This window comes from Cupressus sempervirens, chromosome 9 (assembly GCF_028749045.1).
Source record: "Cupressus sempervirens isolate cs-2001-9-10 chromosome 9, ASM2874904v1, whole genome shotgun sequence".
Taxonomy (NCBI): domain Eukaryota; kingdom Viridiplantae; phylum Streptophyta; class Pinopsida; order Cupressales; family Cupressaceae; genus Cupressus; species Cupressus sempervirens.
This window is the reverse complement of record NC_143126.1, coordinates 348,998,378-349,024,383: the sequence shown is the minus strand read 5'-3', so window position 1 is coordinate 349,024,383 and position 26,006 is coordinate 348,998,378. Positions and strand designations below refer to the sequence as shown.

The 26,006-nt window shown below is 34.8% G+C and overlaps 1 protein-coding gene across 3 annotated transcripts in view; it reads right to left on the bottom strand.

Moving 5' to 3' along the window:
- Positions 1–1,251: 1,251 nt before the first annotated feature.
- LOC149538749 (Mitochondrial substrate carrier family protein) overlaps positions 1,252–26,006 on the bottom strand; it is a 221,965-nt gene continuing 197,210 nt past the window's right edge. For 2 of the 3 annotated variants that reach the window (XM_089800072.1, XM_089800071.1), the window contains 3 exons: positions 16,695–16,848; positions 12,024–12,247; positions 1,252–1,697 (listed from right to left, as the gene is read on the bottom strand). In XM_089800072.1, the coding sequence (XP_089656198.1) occupies positions 12,108–12,247; positions 16,695–16,848 (294 nt within the window). In that variant the 3' untranslated portion in view covers positions 1,252–1,697; positions 12,024–12,107. The remainder of the gene's footprint in view (positions 1,698–12,023; positions 12,248–16,694; positions 16,849–26,006) is intronic. The other variant, XM_089800073.1, reaches the window with a different exon arrangement.

The window sequence follows — 26,006 nt, the reverse complement described above, 5'->3', positions numbered from 1 at the left end:
GACAACTTTGATAGAATTTAGTTTTTCTATTTTAAATTATATTAAAGTGTAAAGACTTTTTCAAATATAATTACTTTTAGAATTGTCTTTTACAATTTTGATAAAAAATTAATTTTTGAGAACAATTATTATGATTGTTAAGTTGTGTTATTATTCTTGTCACTAAGTTCATTTGGAGCCTTAGTATAGCATTCAAAGAAAAACCTATCATTATACCTTTTAGATTATTTAATTAATATTGTTACAAACTTGGCTTCTTCAACTTTATATTCATTATTGGAATAAAAAATCTTTATTCATCTTTCACACCTAGAAGGTTTCTCCTTTCTTTCAAAATTTTTCACCCAGTTCATAAAAATTGATAGTAAATCTTCCCCTAATTATAAAGAAACGTGATCCACAAAATTGTTTAAATATCTTTCTGCATTGAAGTTCTCAGCAAGCTCCATCTTAGGTTAGTGGATTCCACTACTACATCTCTCTGGTTCATTGATTCCTATGCAACTATTTTGACAACGCGCAACTTCTTCGTCTCCATGGTTTGTTGATTCCTATGCAACCATTTTTCCAAAGGGCAAACATCGAAACAATCTCCTCTCGGGCATGAATACCCCATCCAACAAGGACAGGTTTGCAGGAAAATAGTTGTTATGAATCTTATCCTAAATATTATTTGTGGTCTTATAATTCATTATCTTGAGACACTTCGAATTTAATAGACCCCACTAGATAAACTTATTAATTATTGCATCATATAATGTTTTGATGCCTTGTTTATGCTTCTATATTGAGGAAATGCTGAAAATGGAGGAATCTTGCTTAAGTCGGATGGTACTCAAAAACTAAATGTAATTATTTTGCATGTATAGAACAATAAAGCTGAAATTAAAGATGAAATTATCCCACCAAATGTTTTAGTTTATAGCAAAGATACTTATGACCAAAATTCTTACATCAGCAATATAGTGATATCATCTAATATATGTAACACTATCGGCTTAACCCTTGCACCCTTAAAAGGCGCAAGTGCTAGTTATAACTCAAATTGTGATCCACCTCTATTTTAAAAAGTCAGACATTTCATTATCTAGATGCATTGCTAGGAAATGAAAATTATATCCAAACTGTTTTTTCCACTTGCATCATATTGTTTGTGAGGGAAATCGCCTAATAGTGTTTGTTTACCACTTAATTTTAAATAGTCCATGGGAGCACATATTTATGGAACTCTTTTATGATTTTTCAGATCACTCACCAAAATCTCTCATATTTTCATTGATAATACCAGTTTGTAAAATAAACGAGGGTTTACAGATCCTTAAGCAAAAAAAAACATAGCAAATGAGTACACTTGAAATTAATAATAACATTTATCTTCAACATGTTATCAACCAAATAGAATGGTGAAATTCAAATGAATATCTCCATTTGCCACTAGACCACTTCTGCGCCAGAAAAAGCAATGCCATGAAAATTAATTGATCACTCTTCTGATTCCAATCCTCAACAGCAGTAGTCCCAAGCTCAGCATAGGTCTTCTATATTTTAGTGATCTTTTTAAACTGAACATACCTCATGAATCAAAGAATTGTGTGGTCACTTTGGAAAAGCTTTACAGTATTCCCAAAGAATGAAGAGATCAAAATACAAAAATGACTTCGCCTGTTAGTCATGTTCATGCTTTGCACATATACGTTCTGTTAAACAACAAAAATATCAGCAGCAGTTATCAGTTTGACTTTTTGTAAAATGGCATATCCTTTATTTATATGTTTATACATAAGACAAAAGTTCTTAATGGGAATGCATATTACATAGGTTGGTAACTCATCATGACTTTCTAAAATATTAAATGGCAGTTTCAAATGGGCGGAGGCACCTTCGAACTATATATAAATAATAAGGCCAACATTGAGCTGAAGCAAGAGAGAGAAAGACATCCAAATACAAGTTCCATGAGAGAATCAGATTTCCACAGTCCATAACGATTACCATGTCTTGTTTCTGGAATCAACAAACTGAAATAATGGGTCAGGAAGTGTGATCCGAAATGTCAATCCAAACAAATCTTACACTGTTGAACCCAGAAACAAAGTGCTAACAATTTCCATCATCAAAGCCAATAAATGAAATGGTTCAGTTTCTGTATATCAACAACACAGCAGGCTGAACATGTTGCAACCCTCCAAAATGAACTCCACGATTTCATACACCTGCTACTTGACAGTCTTCATCTGACTCCTGCTATCTATTCTAGAAAAAAAAAATCTAGGCAGCTTGAGCTGCTTTGGACTGAAGATGTCTTAAAATATACTGTTGTTTCTTATCTGTTTCCAGGTAGTTGCACATGCATGCCAACGGATGCCCAGCCCAAATTTTATGACTGAATTTCAGTCCATAACTATCTCATAGTACTGTGCATTGTAATCCGGAGTTCCACACTCCAACATGTCAGAAGATATATTTGAACTGAGGTAGGAAGTTAGGATTCTCTTATACCGAATAGATGCAAACATAATTTAAAAATGTTAAGATATGATAGCGTTGGTCAGGATTCAAGGATATACCAGCATGGCAACTGTATGCACATGTGTGTGCATGTATGTATACAAGTTCACCATGTGAACTGATATACATGCATACACACACATATACATAGACATAAAAATTATCTTGCCGAGATCATCCTTGTATTGAACTGATATTATCCTTATCAAATTAAGTATGGAAATCTGAGCAATCAGATAATATCGATCCCTAGGATCAAGCAATAAATCCCTGATCAAGATCAATTGAATGACAATCATATGGGATCATGTTATGATCCTCTGTACTCAGATCAGAGGCTTTAATGTTGAAATTGGCTTAGCAAATAATCATGCCCGATAATCATAGGGTCACTTGACAACCAAATTGGTGACTAATCATACCCGATAACCTTTGGGTTTGTCGGCTATTTAAATTTATGCCTTTGTGTCTCTTCAAAGACACATGTAGTTGAACAATCACAAACGTCCCTTATATGCCTCTTGATTGCAATATATGAGATGACCGATCAAAAGAGATAGACCTTTGAAATTCATAAATGATTCTATCTCTTCAGATTGGGACTTCTAATCAGTGATCAAATTATATATGCAGACCTGGTAAACAGTTTTAAGTATTGAATTAATTCATATCCATTTTATATTGATTATCACCTGCAGAGATCCATTATAATTTGCAGAGATCGTTCATTGTTTAACATGGTATCAAAGCCATTCGATCTTGGGGATTCTTTTGACAGTGAGAGTTATCACATCTGAACCTGTAGGTTTTATGCAAATACCGATTCTACATATCAGAACATGCCTGTAAAGATTAAATATATCTTGAATGTCGATGAACTGAAAAATGCAGGACAAACTCGATAGTTGTGTGCGACAAAGCTCACTCTGAGTACCAGCTACCACCCTCAGACAGATGGTCAGATGGAGATAGTGAATAAATGGGTGGAGGGATATCTCAAAAATTATATAGTAGGGCAATAGAAGGCATCGGTAAAGTGGATTTATATTTGTGAGTATTGCTACAATACCACTTATCACATGTTTATTCAGATGTCACCTTTTATGGCCCTGTATGGGTATGAGGCACCCAATTTTATGGATCTGCTTTTGAGTGATAGTAGAGTGCCCAATGTAGGTGATTTATTGTAGGAGAGTCAAGACATTGTTAAGACTCTCAAGGATAATATAAGCAAGACACAGAATCAGCAAAAGCAATATGCAAACCAGAAGAGGATTGAGTAGGCTTTTGAGGTTGGAGATATGGTGTATCTTGAGTTGCAGCCTTACTGTCAATCCACTCTCAAGAAGAGTGGTGCCGAAAAACTTAAGCCACGATAGTATGGTCCATTCAGGGTTATCAGGAAAGTGGGAGAGGTGGCTTATGAGTTAGATTTGCTGGCGGAGAGCAAGGTGCAGAACATTTTTCATGTGTCACGCCTCAAAAAGGCGCTAGGACATCATATTGTTCCTTCTACAGTGCTTCCAACCTTGGATGATGAGGGAAAATTGGTATTGGTGCCAAAGGCTATCATTGATTTTAGGGAAAGAAACTTGAGGTGGCGTACTATAAGGGAGTATTTGGTGAAATGGAAGGACCTGCCTGTAGAGGATGCAACATGGGAGAATGAGGAGATTTTGCAACATCCGGACTTGAAGTTGCTTGAGGACAAGCAATTTCAAGGAGGGCGGACTATAATGTCCCCATCTTTTTAGCATCTTTGTGGAGTTCTTAACCTTTACATTCTCCAAAGGCTAAGTGAAAAAATAAGGAGAAATTGATTAAATTAATTTCTTATAAAATCATTAAAAAATTAAAATCAAAGGTGACTTTATATTTAATTAATTTAAATTTTTAGAAGCACAATTAATTATTGTATTGCAAGGGAGAAGCTTCTAGAAATACAATTAATTATTGTATTGGAAAGGGGAAAGCTTCTAGATAATGCAATTAAATAATATTTTATTTCCTTCTAGAAGGGTAAAGGAAAAGAATTAATAGAGGGGAGAGGTTCATTGTTAATGATCGGATTATTGTGAGTTGCATTTGATATAAAGTTGGGAGAAGAGACTCAGGTTTCTGATTTCAATCAGCCATTGGAGAACGTCGACTCTTCAGTGTTGCAACCATTTGAGGCGGTGAAATATCCACCGAATTTGGTATTCAAGAGAGCTTCAATTCAAGAGTTCTATTTGTGCTTAAATTGGAGAATACATTTCGGCTGCTACAGTACACATACACGATGCCGCACTACATTATTTATGTTTGATTCATTTCCATCCTTGGGCGTCACTATTATCAAGTTCCTCTTGCAACTATTAGTAGTTAGCATTGTAATTTTTAGGCATATGATTTTACCGTGATAATTCAGAATCAGATTTTGGCATTAATGTAGCCATTATTGTAAGCTCATTTGTCTTGGCAAACTCATAGCAACATTGTACATGAGAATGAATTCAATAAAGGAGATGCATGTTGCATACCATTTGTTTGACGAAATGTCCATCTAATAGCACATATGATCAGCATAATAGGTGTATGTCAATAGTTTGTCAAAATGTCAATTGGCTGTAGGTATGCATTCCATATCTAGTTTCCATGTATATGCATTGAAAATCTCAAAAGAACTGCAGTTGCATATCAGTTCATTGTAAGAGGCATTGTAATATCATTTGCGAACATTCTAAATTTCTTAGCATTGAAACGCAGAAACACAAGTGTTTGACAATATTCCTTGAGCTAAAATCAGTCAATTTTGGCAAGGGTTATTACATCATAGTGATTCAAACTCAATGAACTAAAAATGAGTATATGTAGATTTTGGAATTCACAATTAACCTCCTTTGGATCCCCCAATGGAAACAAATGAACACAGAGATTACCTTGTTACTGCAAATGATACAAAATTAGTTGCCCTTTCAGCAGCAAAACGTGCAGTAATTTCTCTGCTTCTTAGTGAGATGATGGTAGAGATAAAGGGATAGATGAAGTCAAACTCCAGCCTCACGCAGATCTAATTTAAGAACTCTCCACAAAATTTCCATCAAATCAACAACTGCAGAGCTTGCAAATAAGTAACAATAAGTGGGAATTTTACATTGGGGGGAGGAATAATAACCAATGTTACATTCCCATTTTGTGTGTTTATTTCACAAATACATTTTTCTGATTTGCTGATAATGGACCTTTCATTGGAGCAACTTGTATCAAGGATGTTGATGTGCAGATACGTATTTATTATCCTTGAGTATTATGTTCATGTACTCACTCTAGTCTTTCTTATTTGTATTCTTATAAGAGCTATTTGCCTTGATATTTTCCTTTGTCTCTGGGGATGTTCTTGCATGAAAAGAAAAATGGTACATTAGGCATGCTACAAATATTGTGCAGGAATCAATCTCATGTCATATATGGATCATGCTAGATAATGTGTGTTTCTAAAGAAAGACAACTTCTATGATTGGGATTGTGTAAGAAGTATCGTTCTATGATAGATGAACAATCAAGAGGATTTGTTTAAACTTTAAATTGACCATCGAGGATTATATCAGTTCCGAGGGAGAAGATTATGTCAAGATGACTTCACTAGTAACTAGGAAATTGTAACAATCAAGAGGGAATTTGATGATCTATCATAAGGTTGATATCACTTTCAAAAAAAGTCTAAGGTAACCTTGGACAAAGAGAGAAAGCAAATAGAGGATATGTTTCATTTGACTTTTGAGGATCTTGGTCATACTTATTGATAGGGAGTCTTGACACTCTACACGAGAAAACCTTGACGAGAAGGTCAAAAGGTTGATGCATGTACTTGGAGCTTCAGATAGAAGCCACATTATCATCAGTGTTGGTGTCACCAAGCCTAGTGATAAATCCATAGTTTATTACATTCACTCATGTTACTATGAAATCAGACAAGTACATTTATATATGAGAAACTGCTCCTACAAACATTGGTGTGATCAGAACAAAGAGAGTTGTTAGAAGATCTGCCAAATGGACCTTTGATTATAGTGATTCAGAGGGAGTAGTTCATGATGAGATGGTTTCTCTAACTTTCAATTGAGGTACATTATCTTTGACGAACAGACAGTCGACATTCTCACCAAGCCTCATGCTAGAAAGAAGTTTTGTGTACTTTTAGTGGATCCACCGTCTAATATGGTTCAGGGGTGGATGTCATGTGTGTGATGACATGACAACACCACGTAAGAGAATCCGTGGTAACTCTGTGTAAAGTCTTTTATTATCATGTGTGTGACTCCAAGACTTTATGGGCCCCCCGTGTGCATTACTGAAAGGGAACGATCTTTATGATGATGTACACCTGTATTCAACATTATAAGGTGACGACTTCACAATGTTCACTATCATGATCATCCCTTCACAATGGCATAAGCATCAAAAAAGAAACGAGAATGATATGAGCAAACACCCAATCTGCCTATAGCTGGAAATGCGCCCAATTTGTTTGTTAATGGAGCTGATAGCAATGAATTCCAAAGGCCAAACCCCAAGGGAATGATGTCTAGAATGTCACAAGAGAGGATAGACGTCCTCTAATGCCAAGAACGGATTTGCAACTCACACATCAATTTTCTTCTCATATTCCACCTTGCCAAATGAAGCCTCTAACACTCCCTTTTATTCTTTCTCCAAGAGTCGATTCAACTCACATGAGCAATGTGGGATAAAAGATGTGCAATATAAAACATATTAAAATAATCACTTATGTCTCCCTTAGGCGCCCCTTTTTGATTTCCACACATTCCCATAAAATTTAATATTAAAGTAACACTTTAATATTTTACAACTAAATTAAATGTTACTTTAATAATACTTCAGGCATTAAAATATATTAGCTATTGGACTCCAACTACAATGAGTGATAGCTCCTTGGAAAGCTCTCACCGAGTAGTATCAAATTCAATCACCAAAACTAGTCTCCCCTGTGTCCTGCTGACTTACTAAAAATAGTAAGTATGCCTGAGAGTACGTAAATCAACCCCGTTTTGGCCCAAACTGAAGATGACTAGGCCAAAACACTCTAAGATCCCTTTTAACCCTTTGTTAGCCCTTGGGACCATGTAGAACTAGGCTAACACACACACACTTGGTTGACATCTAAAGAGGGAACATTGCATTATATGTATTACAAGATGATCAAGTCTTTTGAAGGAGTCATTTTCAATGAAAAAAATTGTATGAGGTGCATTAAAGTTGAAATAAAATAATTAAATACAAGACGTTCAAAAAAAGAAGTGGCCATTTACAAGATTAGGAGGAGATAAAGCTTTTGCACACAATAGAAACATTTTTTCATATGCTATCAAAAAGTTAGAGGAAAAAAGGACAAGAAGGCATTGAAAAATGAATTTGAACAAAACAATATACTATAATATTTTCGATTAGTTAAATTATAATCATGTAAGATGGATCATTTTGGTTAATATGAGTAAATTTTCTCTTTGCAAAAGGTGCACTTTCTTTATAACAAAGTCACACACAATTTATAAACAATGCATTGTATTAGTGATTCATGTGGTTCGCATTTATGGGTGATGTTGTTTTGAACTATACTATTAAATACCAAAGTTACCGACTCTGATGTGGATGCTAGTACAAGAATCCGGTGCGTAGATGCATGAAACTTTCTTTTTGGGATATGTTTCTATATAGGCAGATAGATAGATAAGATAAAGATAAATGCTATTGCATACAAGATCTCTAATAGAAATACTGGTAAAGATAATTACAGTCTTACCTTTCTTAATGCTAATGAATAAATCTTCAGATTCAATCTTCAATGGCCAATGCTGACAATGTGTACTTTGAAACTGCAAGTTAAAGAACGATCTCGGGACTGCAAATATGTTAGTACTTGATATTGCATTGTCTCCAAGTTCAGTAAGCATATATATCACATAGAAGAGACATGACCCTACGTGGTCATGATTCATACTGTAAGCTCTGATTAGTTAAGGATAACAAGCCCGATATTTATCGGGTGTGATACACAGCAATACAACAAGCCCAACACTTGTCGGGTGTGATACAAACATTGTATATATATCCAAAATGCACGGTGATTATAATCAAACTTTGTCTAAGATCATATACAACCCGATTCATTATCGGATGCTTGCATGAAGTTAAGACATAGCAAGATCAGTGATAAGAACCCAATCCCTGATTGATGTAACAGCAAGTGTCATCAGCCAACCCGATATGAAACAGAGGCAATCATAAAACTCAGATATATATATATATATATATATATATATATATGCACAGGTACATTTAATTTGATGATTACTTTGATAGATGCTAAACTTCAACAATAAATTTATTAGTGTCACACAAGAGACCACAAGGGTCTAAGGGATTGAAATGCGTAAAACTAGGCCACAGCCAATAGCGGGAGCACTAAAGGATGTGCTCTAGGGCAAGGGTGAGCCTCAAACCATCTCAAAGAACCACTAGAGATAGGGTGATGTTGTCGAGTGTATCCTTTGCAAGGCCTCGTAGATCTAGTGTGACCCAAACAAAGGTCGAACAACTACTTCGTCCCTTGAGCAGGAGACCTAGAAGTGAAGGAGGTGATGAGATAGTCTAAAGTTTGACTTGACAGTATCTAAAGTTGTAATGTGTGATCACAAAGTCACATAACCCCTTGAAGATAGAGGGCAAGACACCACTGATCGATGTACCTAAAGAATGAGGAAAGGGTCCCGTACTCTCTAAACAAGTAGTAGAACCTCCCCCTGATCTCAAAATCAATGGGGCAACGAAAAATATTATGGGTCTTCGTCTCCACCTCCCCAAGGAGACAAAGGCGACAATTCTTGTCCTCCCTATCAATGTGATGGTCACTTTGTATACATAACCAATGGGGCCCCATACAAATAAATGCAAGAGGTCCACAGAAGTAAATAGTATACTATTTACAATAAATATTAAATGCCTATGGATAGCTCACAAATATTCAAATAAGCCATATATATATGGTTATTATAATATTATAACACCTAATTCAACACATGTCTTTAATAACATGTCCATACACATAATAGGTTTAATAACATGATTCAATAGTTAGACTTTGGATCACCAATCAAATTAGATTTAGAGCCAGTTATGACAATCGTTGACCAAAAAGATTAATATCCATAGTGAATTTATGGCACCCATTCTGACCATGTCACATCCTTCTGCATAGTTGCACAGCAATAGAACTTTTCTATGTACGCACAACAATGACAAATGACAAAGTCTTTGCAAGATCCTCGGATTTAAAAAGCCCAAAGGTAAAGGTGCTCAACAAGATCAGGGCAACCAAAAATGCATTCAAAAATAACTCTAATTAGGGTTTTGCCACATGCAATGAATTTGCTTAATACACCAAGGGTTTCAACCAAAGAACCAAACAATGTTGTGATTTGCGCGATTCACGCAATACAACAATATGATACATGCCCCACAATTTTTTGACATTGGTGAATCGGCTTGCCAATCTTGTGCTATAGATCGCCAAAAATTGCAATACATAAAATGTTGCCAAACATCACCCAAATCACCTTTGGATATCAAGCACGCAATAGCTGAAAGTTGGGACTTAAAATTATATAAAATAACAATTTGTTTTAATGTTTCTTTTACATTTCTCTTTCTTAAAACCCTAAAAGGCCTTCAATTTCTTTACTATGATAAAAAGAGGAAAAATGCGAGAGAGGAAGAGAAAAGAAACCATAGGTTTGCAACCAGCAAGAAAGAAGAGCATCAAGGAGATCACAAATCAATTTGGGGAGGCCATAAGTTTGCATTGGGAGCACTAAGGAGCCAATAGCAACACTCCTCAACTCATTTGCAAGAGGTACGTGTTGTTTTTTTTGTATGTTAGTGTATTCTTCATTTTTTGTATAAAAAAAAATAGTTTCCAATAGTAAATCCTAAATGTTTTAACTAAATTGCAAAGTAGGGTTTGCTTTTTTTTATTAGTTTAAGAAAGTTTTTAATTGAATTTTCTTATTGGAGCAGCCTTAACTTTCATTTTCCACGATGAGTAAAAAGGATGAGCCTTGGAAACATACTAAAGAATTTCCTAGAAGAACAAAACATTAAACAAAATGTATGCTTTGTAAAGATATAAATTCTGGTGTCATCTACAAATTCAAATACCATGTTGTTGGCATACTTGGACATGAGGTTGCCGTGTGCACTCAACGAACTATTGACGCAAAATGCTTTTGTTATGTGGCATTGAGACTTATGAGCAGGAGAAGTTAAACAAGAAAAGGCAACATGAACAATTAAGTGCTATTGGCTCCCATGCTCTTGCATCCACAACCACAGGTTGTGTTGGAGAGGGTTCTTCTAGACCTCCCTTTTGTCCTAGTGCTTGTGGTAGTACCTGTGCCCTTGCTAGTGCTAGTCGTTCTTATATTGATCCTAGCCCTATTACATTTGAACCTAGAGTATGGAAGTTTACATTGGATAGTTCATTTGCGTCATTCACTACTCTTAGTGCACAACCCTCTCTTGAGAACATGGGTTTGAACAAGGAGATTCATGATGCTGCAAGGAAACAAATTTGCAAAATTTTGATACTTTTGCAATATTTCATTTATTGCAACCAGCTAACTAATTCTTTTTTATTTGTTTTCTTTAAGTTTAAAGTTAAATTGTAATTATTTCTACTTGGGTAATTATAGATTCATATCACATAATGATTTACATTTAAATTTCTAAACATAATCTATTTGTGACAGGTTTCCTTATTGGCAAGGCATGATAGATGTCATAATTGTTTGTGGTCTAAGATTTAAAGCCACTACTGAGGGTACCTCTTAAGATGAAATGGTAGAGAATATGAAGGTTGATCTGGAGGACCACCGAAAGAAATGAACCATAAAGGGTTGCGCCATCATGACTAATGGTTGGACGGAAAGGAGGAATAGAGCACTCCTTGATTTTCTTGTTTCTTGTGGAGGTGATTGATCATTCTACTTTCCTACATGCATTGTCAATTTTGATTGAATAGTTTAATTTTTTATTTGTTAATTGCTAATTTGTTGATGATCCATGATAATTAATTGTTTTGATCTATTTAAATTTTGTAGGATCCACCATGATGTAATAACCTTGTCGGTTATGGCTCAAACAAACTCCAATTCAAAACTAAACGAGCTTTGACATTTTGTCAAACACTTCGCAAACAATCTCTAATGATAAGTCTTCCATGTAATTGAATTTATTGCTTTGCATTTTAAACCCATAGACTGAATTTTCATAATATTGGAATTAATTTAGAAGTGATAACTTTTGCAAAATAACGCAACTCTCAGAATTTTCAGATTTTATTTGCCAATGGAAAAATAACTAAATTTGACAATACTTGCATATAATTAAATTCAATTTGCAATAGCACTGGAACCTAGTTATTATTTGTTGCATCCAATATGGGTGTTGTGAACCACCTCTTAATAGAATTGCCACAACAAGTAATTCCTAAGTGTACGCAATAGCTGGACATGGCCCTTGGAAAATGCCAAATGTTTTCCTTAATGCAGAACGCAGCCCAATGCACCAAAACGTAAGCCCTTTGTGGAGTCCACTGGTCTATAAAATAAATCCACAAGCCCAAATATGAATCGCAGCCCTAATAGGATCAGAGCAGGCCCTTCCAAACGCATAACACAACCTGTAATTTGATGCCAATTCTCAGAAATGTAAGTCACAAATCCCAGTTTTATGTTGCCCAGCCTCCCAACATAAATTGGTATTGTAATTTATCAATTGGCGCCTAGAATGATGGTGTCACTGCCTCAAACAATGAATCAGCAGCCTGTAGTACTGAAATAATGGCCTCTAGAACCAAATGCACATTTACAATTAAATTCACAACCCAAATTTACTGATCAAATTCTCACAATTACCTTCAGCAATTCAATCTCCAAGGCATAGTAAATACAGTATGAGAATGAAGGCAAATTTTTTACTTCCGCATAATTTGCATATACCAACTCAGAATTCTCAGAATTATAATTCAAATCTCCCACTCACAGATAATCACAATAAGGAAATTTAACCAATGAAACCACTATACCTCAGCAATGATTTCACACAATCTTAAGAAACTCAGAAACCATTACACTTCAGCAAGCGCATACAATTTAGAATACTCATAAAAAGCCACAAAGGAAACAGCAGCAAAAAAATTATAGAAACATTACTTTTCTCATACAAATGGGCTTGTATTTATAACCTCCAAATGCCCTTTAGTTTACAAAATGCAACTTCACTCAAGAAGCTCCACCACACAACACTAATTAGAAGCTTCCATTAGATTTTTTTACATGACTTGGCTTATAACTTATTAAATAAATGGCCCCTTCCAATGATACCTCAACCCTTAAGTGAAATTATAAAATTAAATTATAAGTTTATAATAAGCCATTTAATGAATTAATAATAATTTGGCCACTAAATATATAATAACTCCCAAAATACTCATTATATAAATATGCCATATAAATCAAAAGTCACACCTATTATTTCTCCTTGTGACCAAATGAACTTTCAAAAATAGAAATGGTTCGTCTCAATCAACACCTGACTTATGACAAATACTAAGTACACAAAATTAAGCCCAAACAAAGTTCGATATGAACCAAACGAAGACCAAACTGTAACATACTGAATTGTGGAGAAGACAAGACTCTTCCAAGCCAAGCCACTGCCTCAAAAGACCCTCTATTCACAATAATTAGCCAACGAGGATCACAATAATAGGTTAATCTCTCAAACTCCGATGCTAACAAAAATGGAGACATTATGATCATCAAATCTATTGATGCTTCCTCTCATGTCAAAAATGCCACATACTTATATGAGGTTATTGAGGAAGTCATAGAAGAGGTGGGGGAAGAAAATGTGGTGCAGTTGGTGACAGATAATGTAGAAAGTTATATTGTTGCAAGTAAACTTTTAAGTTTTTAATTATTTGTAGCTTTTCTAATTATAAGTTTCTTAACGTGTAAATTTCTAATAATTTAAAATTGTTTTACATAAACTTTTGATGGGGAGCCATCCCTTGTGCGGCACATTGCTTTGACCTCAAGTTGGAAGACATTAATAAGCTTGAAGGGATCAAATCATGCATAGAAAGGACCAAAAATATATGCAAGTTTATTTACACTCATTCATTCGTCCTACACATAACGAGGAGATAAGCGATAGATAGGGAGCTAGTTCGTCCAAGCATTACAAGGTTGGCCTCAAATTTCATCACACAAATCCTTGATGACATCAAGGGAAGAACAGAGGTGCGTGATTGTTAGGCAGGAGTGGATATCCTCTTCCTATGCTACAACCACTACAAGGATAGATGTGACAAATTGCCTCTTTGACAAGGATGGTTCTTGGGCACCTGGTACAGAAATAATCAACGTGAATTTCTTACAATTTAATGTTTAGTATTACTATTAATAATTTAATTGTTTAATCATTTAGTTTTATATTTAAGTTTTGACTCAAATGGTTTTTTTATATTATATGCAAGTTCGTGAGCCCCTTGTATCTCTGCTATGAACTATTGATTGGGAGAAGCCCTCTATGGGCTACATATACGAGGGCATAGATAGGCAAACGAGGCCATTAACTGTCAGTATGCCGGAGTGTCAGAGAAGTATGCCCTCATTTGGGAGATCATTGATAGGAGATGGGAAAATCAGCTCCATAGGCCCATCCATGCACCAACCTATTACACGAGTCTAGCATATTGTTTCCGTCTTGACTTCAAGGCGAACAAGGAGGTTCTGACTGGCCTATATATAGTGATGCAGAGGATGAGTAATGATGTCAATGCCTTGGCTACAATCATTGACCTAGACAAATTACATAATAAAGATGGGGCAATTTTCTCTAGCAAGATGACCATCGATGCTCGGGCATCACTATCGCAAGGTAAAAGTAATATATTCTTAAAGGTAATTCTAATGGTTTATAAGTTATGCATTTTCGTACTTATAAATGAGACTAATTATTTTTCTTTTCTCTCATTTTAGATAGATGGTGGCAAATGTTTGGGCCCTCAACCCCAAATCTTCAAAGGATTGTCATCCATATTTTGAGTCAGCCTAGCAATGCTCCTAGATGTCAGCGCACTTTGCTCCATGTTCGAGCATATCCACTCGAAGAGGCGAAACAAGTTGTCTGTGCAGAGGTTGAATGATCTTGTATTTGATCATTACAACCTCTGCCTTTGGACAAAACAAATTTTGGCCGCAAATTCCTCTTCAATCATTCTAGAGGAGATTGATCCAGAGTCAGAGTGGCTCACTGAGGCTACCAATGCAGTAGTCGTCACTCAGGCAGACCATGAGTGGGCTAACTAGGTAAATAGAGGGGCTAGGGTTCTTGCCATGGCAAAGGAGGAGGCTAGAGTGCATTCAAGTACTAGCAGACACAAACGTGCATGCACAGACACCGGGCCTACTAATGTTGTTCATGCATCCATCACACATGTGGGGGCTATGGCTTATTGGTCCCCTAGGAACTACCTTAAAATCCTTTGTAGAAGGTAGACAGGATACACTCAGAGGTTGACACTAAGACTACAACTGAGCTTGAGGATGATGATGAGACTTGAGCTAGAGCATTGTTTTTCCATTGTATTTACAAATAGACATACGTTTCATGGATCTTCATCTTACATATATTTATGATTTGACAACATTTATAATTCTATATATCTATGTCATGACTCGTTATGATCCTATGATTCCTATTTACTTAAGCTACAATTTACATTTTACATATGTGATGGATTTATCATTTATATTCCTTGTTTATGTATGCTAGCTTCTATTTGATGATGTTATAATGTGTTTAAGTTATATTTAATAAAGGATGGATGAAATAAGTTTTAAATCGTTAAAATCTCTACATTTCAAGGGTTTTCTCACTTTGCCGATTCATAGGAAATTCATAGCCGATTCACAATTCGAGTCGGCCTTGATGATTCCGAGTTTTGGTTCTTTGGTTTCAATAGTCCTGCCTTGGCCTTCAATTCCTACTGCTTCAACTTCATTTTCAAAAACTATTGCCCAGAATAACACAAAGTTTTCATATTACAAAGCAGCAAGTGCAAAGGCTAGAAAGTTCTTCAAGGAGAAGACCGTCAAACAAAAAGATTAATATCCAATGTGAAGCATCTGCTCTAGATTGCCTCCACCTTCACATCGGGAAGCATCCACTTCCACATCCCACCTCTAGGCATGTGCAATATGGTATCTTAGTTAAATAGTAAATACCTAAAAAAGTGGCAATATTATTTATGATATCGACCTTATAATCAAACAAGAAACAATAAAGGACATTCTTTTGTTCTCATTTCATTACCCTTACTAATGATATAACATTTTACATACTCTAGAAGTGGAAAATACTGTAGATAAAAATCAACTTAATAATTCATTTTCTTGTTTGAATCAAAGAAAGGGAAGAAAGTGAGTGTCAGATAAATGATGAAAGACACTGCATTTTGCTTTCGCTTACTCTCTTCTAGTTGGAAAATCCCTGCAGCTGACAAAGGGAAATTTCCTATAAGCAGAAAAGCATATGCTTGAATCACAATTTTGCAATTCATTTCATTTTTGTTTCCCCAGTTAGTTAACACCAACCGGGAGCCGACATCTAAGCAAGAGTATTTTGGGAGGTCTAATGCCACTTGATGGTATCCATCTTTAGCACAAATAATTTCTTCACCAAGTACGTTAAACATTTTAATCTTCATATACCAATACCTCCTAAAATTTTGTCTTAGCAATCTCATTATTCTGAACAAGTCTAGACCTCACTAGAAGTTTCAGCGTGCAATAACTGTATGATGAGTTCATAACATGCAATAACTAAAGATGCAAAGATGAGTTTTATGACAGCATAGAAGCCATTCAAATTCGCAAGAAATATATGCCTATTTAATGAGTTTCACCAGTTACCATTTTCCAATTACAAAAATGAACAGACTTAATTATACAAATAATATAAAACACAAAAAAAATTTCTGTTATGGAATAAAAACAAAGCCAAGCCATACAGAAAATATATAGCAGAAAAGAATTTTCTGTCATGGAAGAAAAACATACTTAGATATTCATAAGCTAATATCATAGATGTGCCCCACGCAGACATACTAAAAAAACGTGGACCAATTCCTCGATACAAACCCTTCCATCCATCCTCATCTATTAGTCTTTTAATTGTCCGTTTCACAGATGGCTTGCTTTCAGTGTCCATAACCTGGTCAAGTAAAGCAACTATTTCAAATCTCTAGAGCTTTAGTAATTTCACAATGAAAAATAAAATTAAGCACTCCTGATCTTTTGTTTATTTAAGATCTGCATCAGAATATATCATTAAGTCAAGAGTGTTTAATAAATGGTATATATTAATATAATACATGATTTGAACGATTGTGCAACTAAAATAACATACAACAAAAAAATGAATGTATTCGAAAGAATTTGAATATAGACAGACAAGTAATTGAAGAAACATTGACTGATTTGCACTTCTAGATATCTGTAGCCAATTTTCCTCATTCATAATCTCAGAAAAATCACATTCATCATAATACGTTTTATTAGTAGTAGTTGGGCTTAATTTTTTCACATTCCAAGTCAACGACTCTACTTAGGGAAATAACAGCAAGAGGTACATGGTCTGCCTCTACTCTTATCACAAACACAAGAGAAGAAAATTATTACAGAAAATAAAAGCTTCTAATACAATGCAGACATCTTCTTTGTACAAATATGTGTATTTTAGATTATTACAAATGAAGTTTGACAAATATTCAAGATCTAAAAGTAAATCTTAAAAATTAGTAGAAGTAACTACTCTCATAAGGATCTTTGCATCTCCATTCACTATTAGCAACATAATTGTGTCATCAAGAAGGGGCAGTGAAATGAGAAAACTATGCAGGTTATCAAGAATTCTACATGATCAGATCATGTTGTGTACCCAGCATTCTTAAGTAGACATTATGCTGTACTCAATTAAGATAATAATCAGTTAGCATGTTGATGGAGTGCAAGGCAGGATAATCACCAAAGGAGACGTCCAAACCCCCAGCAAACAACCACACAGCAGAATTACAACAACAAAGCAACAATAATGCAAAATCTGATATCAAATCACAACCCTTTATTCATAGATATAACTGATTACATGCAATATGCCCAGCTATAAGGCCTTCTGGGTTAGGGTCAAATACAAACAGCAATTACAATACTAGTTCTGCAAGATCCCGCAAGATCCAGTTACCACACGCCAATTCCAGCTAGTCCAGATCCACAACTAGATAAGAACACCAAGAAGAATTCACACTTGTACCTTCAGGTCCACCAAGTAATCCTCTGTTTCTCAAGCCGCATCCCTAGCTCTTAAAATTCACGTCTACACTTCATCCCCTTCTCCAAGATGGAATGAATCATCCTCCTCCTACCTAAAGACACTACAAGACCCCTTACTTATACCTAACTAAGCCATAAATTGGCCCAGCTCATTACAAACTAAATTAAATCCCTTACATTAAATATAGGTCAAGCTACAGGTCAGCTACAACACTAAATTAAATACCCATACATAAATTAAATGCCAAAATTCAGCTCACAGACAACTCGACACCAACAGAAACCAAGACCAAGCTGAGCACTAGTAAATTCCTAAGCAAAGCCGAGCTCCAGAGACCAAACCGAGTTCTAGACCATGCCAAGCAACCACAGACCATGCCAACTTCCCAAACCATGCCGAGCTCCCAACACTTAACCAAAATCCCTCCAAACATGCAGGATTGCAAGCAAACTCAAGATGCTCCTACATCACAATTGTTACAAATATATGCATTTATATGAGCATATTTGGACTAGTATTGGTTAAGATTAGAGTTATCAAAAACAACACCCCCCCTACCCCAAGTACCCATACCATCATACCTGTGTGTTTCAGGAAGCTTGTGACTTCATTTATGTGTGTGTGTGTGTGTAGACTTTTTTTTCATAAGATTCTAAGATTCAAAGTTGTTAATAAAATTGCCCACCTTTGTGTAAGACAAGAAATGTGTCTAGTAATGATAAAATGAACTTTAAGATTTTTCTATGGAGGCAGCCACCCAAGATCTAAAGGCCTAAAAGAAATAAAACTAAAAATAGTCCTTCACAGACAAGAAAGGAGCATGAAGAATTTTATCTAACACAATCCGCCATTTATCTCCTTCATTTCTCATGGAAATTCAAAACTTCAAAATGATCTAGAAACTAGACGTGAAGATCTAACAACTCTTTTGAACATTTGGCGTGAATATGACCAATCAAGCTAGAAAGCTCACACCTGTTCAATAGGTGAGCTATAATTTCAAAAAAATATGCCCAATCTAGAAACAACTACCGTTAACCATCGATTTAGCAAAGGACAAATAAGGTTTTTTTGGCTATAAATTAACCCGCAGCACTGTGAATGTGATAATTGAAGTTTATTATGCAAAACATTTGTGCTCTTCTATATTGATTTTGTCCAGCCATTTCATTTTTGCGTGGGGATTATTCACTCTTCCCTTTCAGCACACCTGCCCTTGTCAGCATGCTAGACTTCCTCTGTTTGCAGGGGTTTCAAATTATGATCGATTTTTATTAAAGTTTAAATTGCTTAAGAAGTTTGCATTTAAATATTACTTCACCATTATAAGTTTTTATTTTTATTTTTTATTTATATTTAGTTTTAGTTTTATTTATTTAACAATAACTTTACCTAATATTTAGTTTTATTTAACAATAACTTTATTAATTTATATTTAGATTTACTAATATTTAGTTTATAATAAACTTAATTTTAGTTATGAATATTTAGTTTCATAATATGTATACGAAAAAGTTTTATATATTATTTTTAATTTAGTTTTATTTATTTAAAGAAATTTTAACCCTAATTTGTAACACGATGCAATTATGTGTCATATTGCTTTCATGGTAATGAAAATCTTCATAAAAAAATGAAAATTCTGTTAAATATAATCGTTTGAAATATGTGTTTTTGACAAATGCAATATCTTGTTTCTAAATGAGAGGTCTCAAGAAATGGCATTAAGACTATTCATTGTAACCAGTAAGAGAGGTAATCATCTGGTGGTTTTATAACAGCACATCCTCTTAAGAGTCCTTTTTATAAATTCACTCAGATGTTTGGATAGTATCCTTCATATCATATGAAACTGTCAACATTGTTTTACAATTCAGCAACTGTATATCAGACATGTTTTCCTATCATTAGCTATATGAATAAAGTGCCAAGTCCTATTTCCAATCTTGAGTAAATTTCTTTCTCCCTTGCTATAAATATTATATTTTCCCCATACATATTTTGGCCTCAATTGCAATCGGGATCAAAAGCATCAAGTTTCAACTACATTGACAACCAAGTTTTTTTAAATAAAACGCCAAAGAAGATGGAGTGTTGAGTGTTACTTTAAGAGTCTTCAATGACAAAATAATTGAAGAACCTGAAAACAAATCAAGAGAGATAACTTGTTGGCAACAGACTCGCTATTTCTTTGGACTGCTCAATTTGTTGATGTTTTAATTTGTCACTTTCATGACAGAAATAATACATGATGCAATTTACTCTCAAGAGTCTAAAAGTTGAAAAAATAAAAGTTTGCTAATATTAACATTATACAATTTGTTATTTAGGGTTTTGCATAAGGATAAAATAAATTAAAATATATATATATATATATATTGAGAGTCTAAAAGTTGAAAAAATAAAAGTTTGCTAATATTAACATTATACAATTTGTTATTTAGGGTTTTGCATAAGGATAAAATATATATATATATATATTGAGAGTCTAAAAGTTGAAAAAATAAAAGTTTGCTAATATTAACATTATACAATTTGTTATTTAGGGTTTTGCATAAGGATAAAATAAATTTATATATATATATATATATATATAGAAGACTTGTTGGTCAAACAGTCAAAATTTATTGAGCCAATCAAAATGTTGGTGGTCTACTTTGCCACTCTGTGACAACACAACAAAATACAAAATAATAGGTGATTTAATATAGTTTAAAATATAAGACAAAGATTAGTCCATTAATATGAACACTATACATCTATTATTTCAGCTGTTCTTTATTCAACTTGTTTTTAAAAGCTATTCCAAATAAATATAACAACATCATCTTTTCAGCTTCACTTATTGGTAGAATTCAATGCATATAAAGTTATTGCACAAAATATTCAATTGAGAATTCTTATATGTTGCTGATACAGAATACTTATTTCCTCAAAAAATACATACAGAAAATACCTTCAATTTTTACTTCAACGCCTATATCTTAATAAGGTGTCCTGGACATGGAAAACTCAAAACACCCATAAGACTTCACTTTGCCCCACTCTTATGCTAGTACGGATCATCTTATACATATACAGCAGCACCAAATAAGGCTGTGACTCATTTTTAAAGAGCCTGTGTTGACTAGCATGGATTCCCCTCTATGCTGCACCCCTCACATTTACTACTGTGTTGGATTTTAGAGAGCCTTGAGAAGCTGTGGCAGGTTCCAAGTAGGCTTTTGAGCCTTTCAAACAAACTTTGATGCTTTGAATGATATGTATGACTTTGTCAAACTCCCAAAGTGCTGCCTTGGATTTTCCTTAAAGCTTTTTAAGCCCTTCACAAAGCCTTCAAACCATTCTTACTCAAGAAGTGGTACAATGACACAAGAATTGAGTATGGGCTATGGTTCGGTAGGAATCAAAACAGATATACATAAATATATTCTTTTATCTTTCACAGCGCACTGCACATGATCTCTGGAGAATATAACTCTGCAAAAACAGCACTTATATTTTCTGATTCTTTCACCATTCACATACCACTGGAAAAATGATTATTCTCCTAAGAGTAAATAAAGTATTTGCTTCTCCATTTATGCACAATTGTGAATACTAAATGAATTCACCATGGATTACATTACTAGGAAAATTTCTTTCATCTTTGAAGCTATATACCACTAGGGTTTTCATCCTAGGGTAATTCATAGTCCAGGATTTCCAATGAGAGAAATGCAATGTCCAAGATATCCAAATGAGCTCCTTCATTCCTTCTTTATAACTTCCCAGGAACATTCCAGAACTTCTAACTTTAAATTCATCTTTATTTATTGACTAACTTTTCTGGCCCACATTAAGTGACTATATTATTTTTCTTTTATCTTACGGTACTCTATAAAAACTAAAAGTGATCAAATAAAGCCACCTGCAACCTTCACTTAAGACAACTTAATTTAATTGATTCAAGTATTCCTTTTAATACTCCGAATTAGCCTATAGGAATACAATAGGCTAATGGAAATTCCTCAAACACCTCAATAGAACAAGAGGCCATTATGGTCTCCCTCCGGAAGTTACTTGTCCTCAAGTAATTGACATTTGGATGTTGAAGAATATGCTTTCCTTCTCATGTGGCATCTTCCATTGGCAAACCCTTCCATCCAACCAAGTACTCCTAAATACTCATGCTCATAAGCCTCATAACATCAATAACAGATTCTGGAGTCAAGACTAGTTTGCCCTTCTCAACCAATTGTGGTAGCTCTGTAGGAGTAACGTGCTGGCCCCATTCATTTTTGAGGCCACAAAAATTGGAATATTGTTAAACTTACTGTGCTCTAGCAGATCTAGCTCATAGGCAGCCTCTTAAATCATTTGTATAATCCTATAAAGGCCATAATATTTGGGTTCCAATTTTTCCATACCACTCCCCTTGAGTGAGGATTGTCTATAAGGCTGCAATTAAAGATGTACCATATCTTTAACATCAAAGAATCTTTCAATACCATGTCTATCAAAATACACATTTTGTTATTTCTACATATGTTGAATGTTCTCTTTCAGCACTCAATGTTCTTACCTCCAATCATTGGTCTAAGGTGCTCTACTATCTACAATAACCAAGTGTAGTGAAGAGGTGGTATCATAGCTACAAGTCTTCAAGGGTATCATGCCAATGCACATTTAAATATTGTTCTAGAAAAAATGCTCACCTTGTCACAACCATTTGACCCAATCCTTCTACTGACCAACTACATAGCTCTTTAAGTACCCTTCATATGTTTACCCATCTATCTGTGGATGATAACTTCTGTGTAAAGTCAACTCTACGCCGTCAATCTGAAGAGCTCTTTCCAAAACACACTAAAGAATTTGTTGTCCCAATCACTGGCAACATTTCTAGGCAAATCATGCAGCGTAAATACCTCTCTAAAAACAAATCTGCCACCTGTGGTGCCTTATATTCTAATGCTATTGCAAAGAAGTGGGCATACTTATTCCTTCTATCCATCATCACATAAATGAAGTCTCTACCCCTGAGCCAATCCTTCTAATGACCAACTACATAATTCTTTAACTACCATTTAACCCACTTGTTTACCATTTATTTTTGCCCATCTATCTATGGGAGATAACTTGTACACAGTGTCAATTCTACCCTGGTCAATATAAAAAGATCTTTCCAAAACACACTAAAGAATTTGTTGGTTGTATCACTTACAACACTTCTAGGCAATCCATGACGACATTTCTAGGCAAGCCATGCAGCCTAAAAACCTCTGAAAAAACAAATCTGCCACCTCAGGTACCTTGTGTCCTAATGATATTGCAAAGAAGTGTGCATACTTAGTCATTCTATTCATCACCACGAAAATAATGAATTCTCTACCCATACCTTCGGGAGTCTTGTTATGAAATTCATTGATATACTCTCTCATTTCCAATTAGGAATGAGTAAGAAATGCATAAATTTTCTCGGAAAACATGTTCAACTTTATTTTGCTGACAAACAACACACTCTTGACATTGCCCAAGAGCGTCATCCTTTAACCACTTCGAAGCAAAACTTTAAGATTTGCTTGTATGTTTTTAAGTAACTCTCATAGCCCTATTAGAGAAGTATCATGAGCATCACTAAGAATCTTTTCTTCTATTTTCAATTTTGGTGCCAAATAAATTCAATCCTGATTATCGACGTATCAACAATTTCCATTCCTATAGAGGTATCTATTCAATTATGTTTAAAGGAAAAACTGATATACTATCACCCAACTCTGTCTGTTCAGTGCCTCTCGAGTTGGGTTGTACACATTTATTTCTACCAATATATGGCTTCGGCCTCTTGCTTATATATATATAGGCTCTGAATATAGATATATATAAAGGCTCTGAATTCTAACTTTATAGCCCTTATCCCTTAAAAAATAAAATGTGATTGTATTACATTAGTTTAGAGCCATTGCTCTCTTTAATATTGGCTTATATGATTATAGCTTTGGTTTATAAAAGACTTAAGGTGTGCCACAAAGATTTCATTTCTAATAAGCAGGGTGGACTTGTTGTTGGAAGACAGATCCTTGATGGGATAGAAATTGTAGTGGAAATTAATCACTCTATAGTGATTTCTAAAGATAAGGGTATGTTCATCAAGCTAGGCATGGAAAAGCTTATTACTTAAGTGGGTTTTTTATAGAAACTTTTATGGTGTCTGGATTTTATGGGGCTTATCTATTCATCATGATTGATGGGCTTTGTTGGTTTATCAAAGCCAGGTTTAGGCAAGGTATGATTCAGGATTGGAGTTGAGGAAATAGTCTTCCACCTTACTCTCGTCCCAATTTTATGATGACACTTTTTTGATGGGTAGAACAAGAATTAGTGAAGCTACTAATTTCAGGAAGACCTTGGACACTTACTTGTTTTCCTCAGGGCAAAGAATAATTGAGGCTATGTCTTCTATTTTTTTCTTCAATACTCCTCAGGTTATTAGAAAAAGCATTAGAGTATAAAATTAATGCTACTCTTGGTGTCGTCATTAATGGTTGTCATTGATGTCAACATATCTGATACATAGATGTGTATTTATGGTTTGGTTAATTTGGTGTATCAATAGAAGTGTTCAGCGAAGGATGAGCTTTAAATATTTTTCCTTATTCATGTCGGTCAAGGTTCGATTTTTTCTACAAGATATGGTGGATCATTAAATCAGATTTAGTCCTATTTGAAGCGTGTTCATTATGTTTCAGTTCTAGGAGTTACTGTGTAATACATTGATCATATCCATTGATACCAAAAGTCTGGGAGATGGTGTAGCATGTTGATATGCATGAGGCATGTTTTATTGAGCAAGATGGTCCACGTTTCATTCCTTACCATTGTAGCAATGCTTCAGTGTGATCAATTTCAAATGGTTTTAAGCCAACCTGGTTGTGGGTAAGTAGTAGCATAAAGAGAGTGTATTTCGGCTGTTGGAGCATACTTATGTTCTTGTATGCAACTAATGTGAAGTGAGCTGATGTTTATGTGAGTTGATGAGTCAAGAGCAGGGTGTTATATTATTTTTGTATTCTAGTGTGTCGGTGACAGTGACTACATGGTGGATTAAATTCTCATTTCTTATATTTTGGCACTGAAACTCTTTGTACAGCCAGTGTGTCTATTTGTATCAGCATTCAGCCTTTCTTATTCTCTAGGTAGTTGACCTTGTTGGCAAGAGACACTTCTCAGATGATTCAAATGTTTTCATTGATGGCAACTAACATCATTGCAGACATCTGCATATTATTATTTCAACAAATCACCAAGTCTGGTAGTGAATAGAGCATTCGACAGGTTTTGGTATATGGTCTGGTGTGTACACCTAGTTCAGTATTTTGAGGTGCAAACCTAGAGGAAGCTCCATGAAGGCATATTCTATTAAACCAGATTTGTAAAGTCTGATTTTATGTTATGTTTGAGTTATGAAGATCTGTGTAGCAGTTTTTGGTAATGCAAAGAAGAGCAATAGCAGGGTGTACTACATCCTTATGTACATCTATCATACCTGACCCGTACAGCGTGGTATGGTTTTTGTCAGCAGTTATTTGGACTAAAAGAATAAAACCAGAATTTAGTTCTAGTGCATGGTCTATTTGTATTAAGTTTATTTCAAATTTGGCTAGTTGCAAGTACTGTAATGCCAAACATCAAAAAAAATACAAAAAGTCAGAAAACCAACGAAAACCGAACACAATTAAATTAGACATCTCCTAAAGTCTGGTCGAAGACAGTCAAAAACAAAAACATCAGAAATTTGCCTACAAATTGCATTTGGGATCTTTCACATCAATAACTCTAATGCCCATAAAACTTTGTGTCTTTGTCGTTTGTCGAAGAGATCACATGATTACTCCATATGTCAATCACTCCGCACGCATTATTTTGATCCGCACATGAGCATATATAAATTACTCTCAACACAATTGGATCCATGAGGCAATGCATTTTCTTTGTGTTATCTTATGAAAGCGATCAATGAGAATGGACGTTAAAGCTGTGACATTCATAAGAAGTAA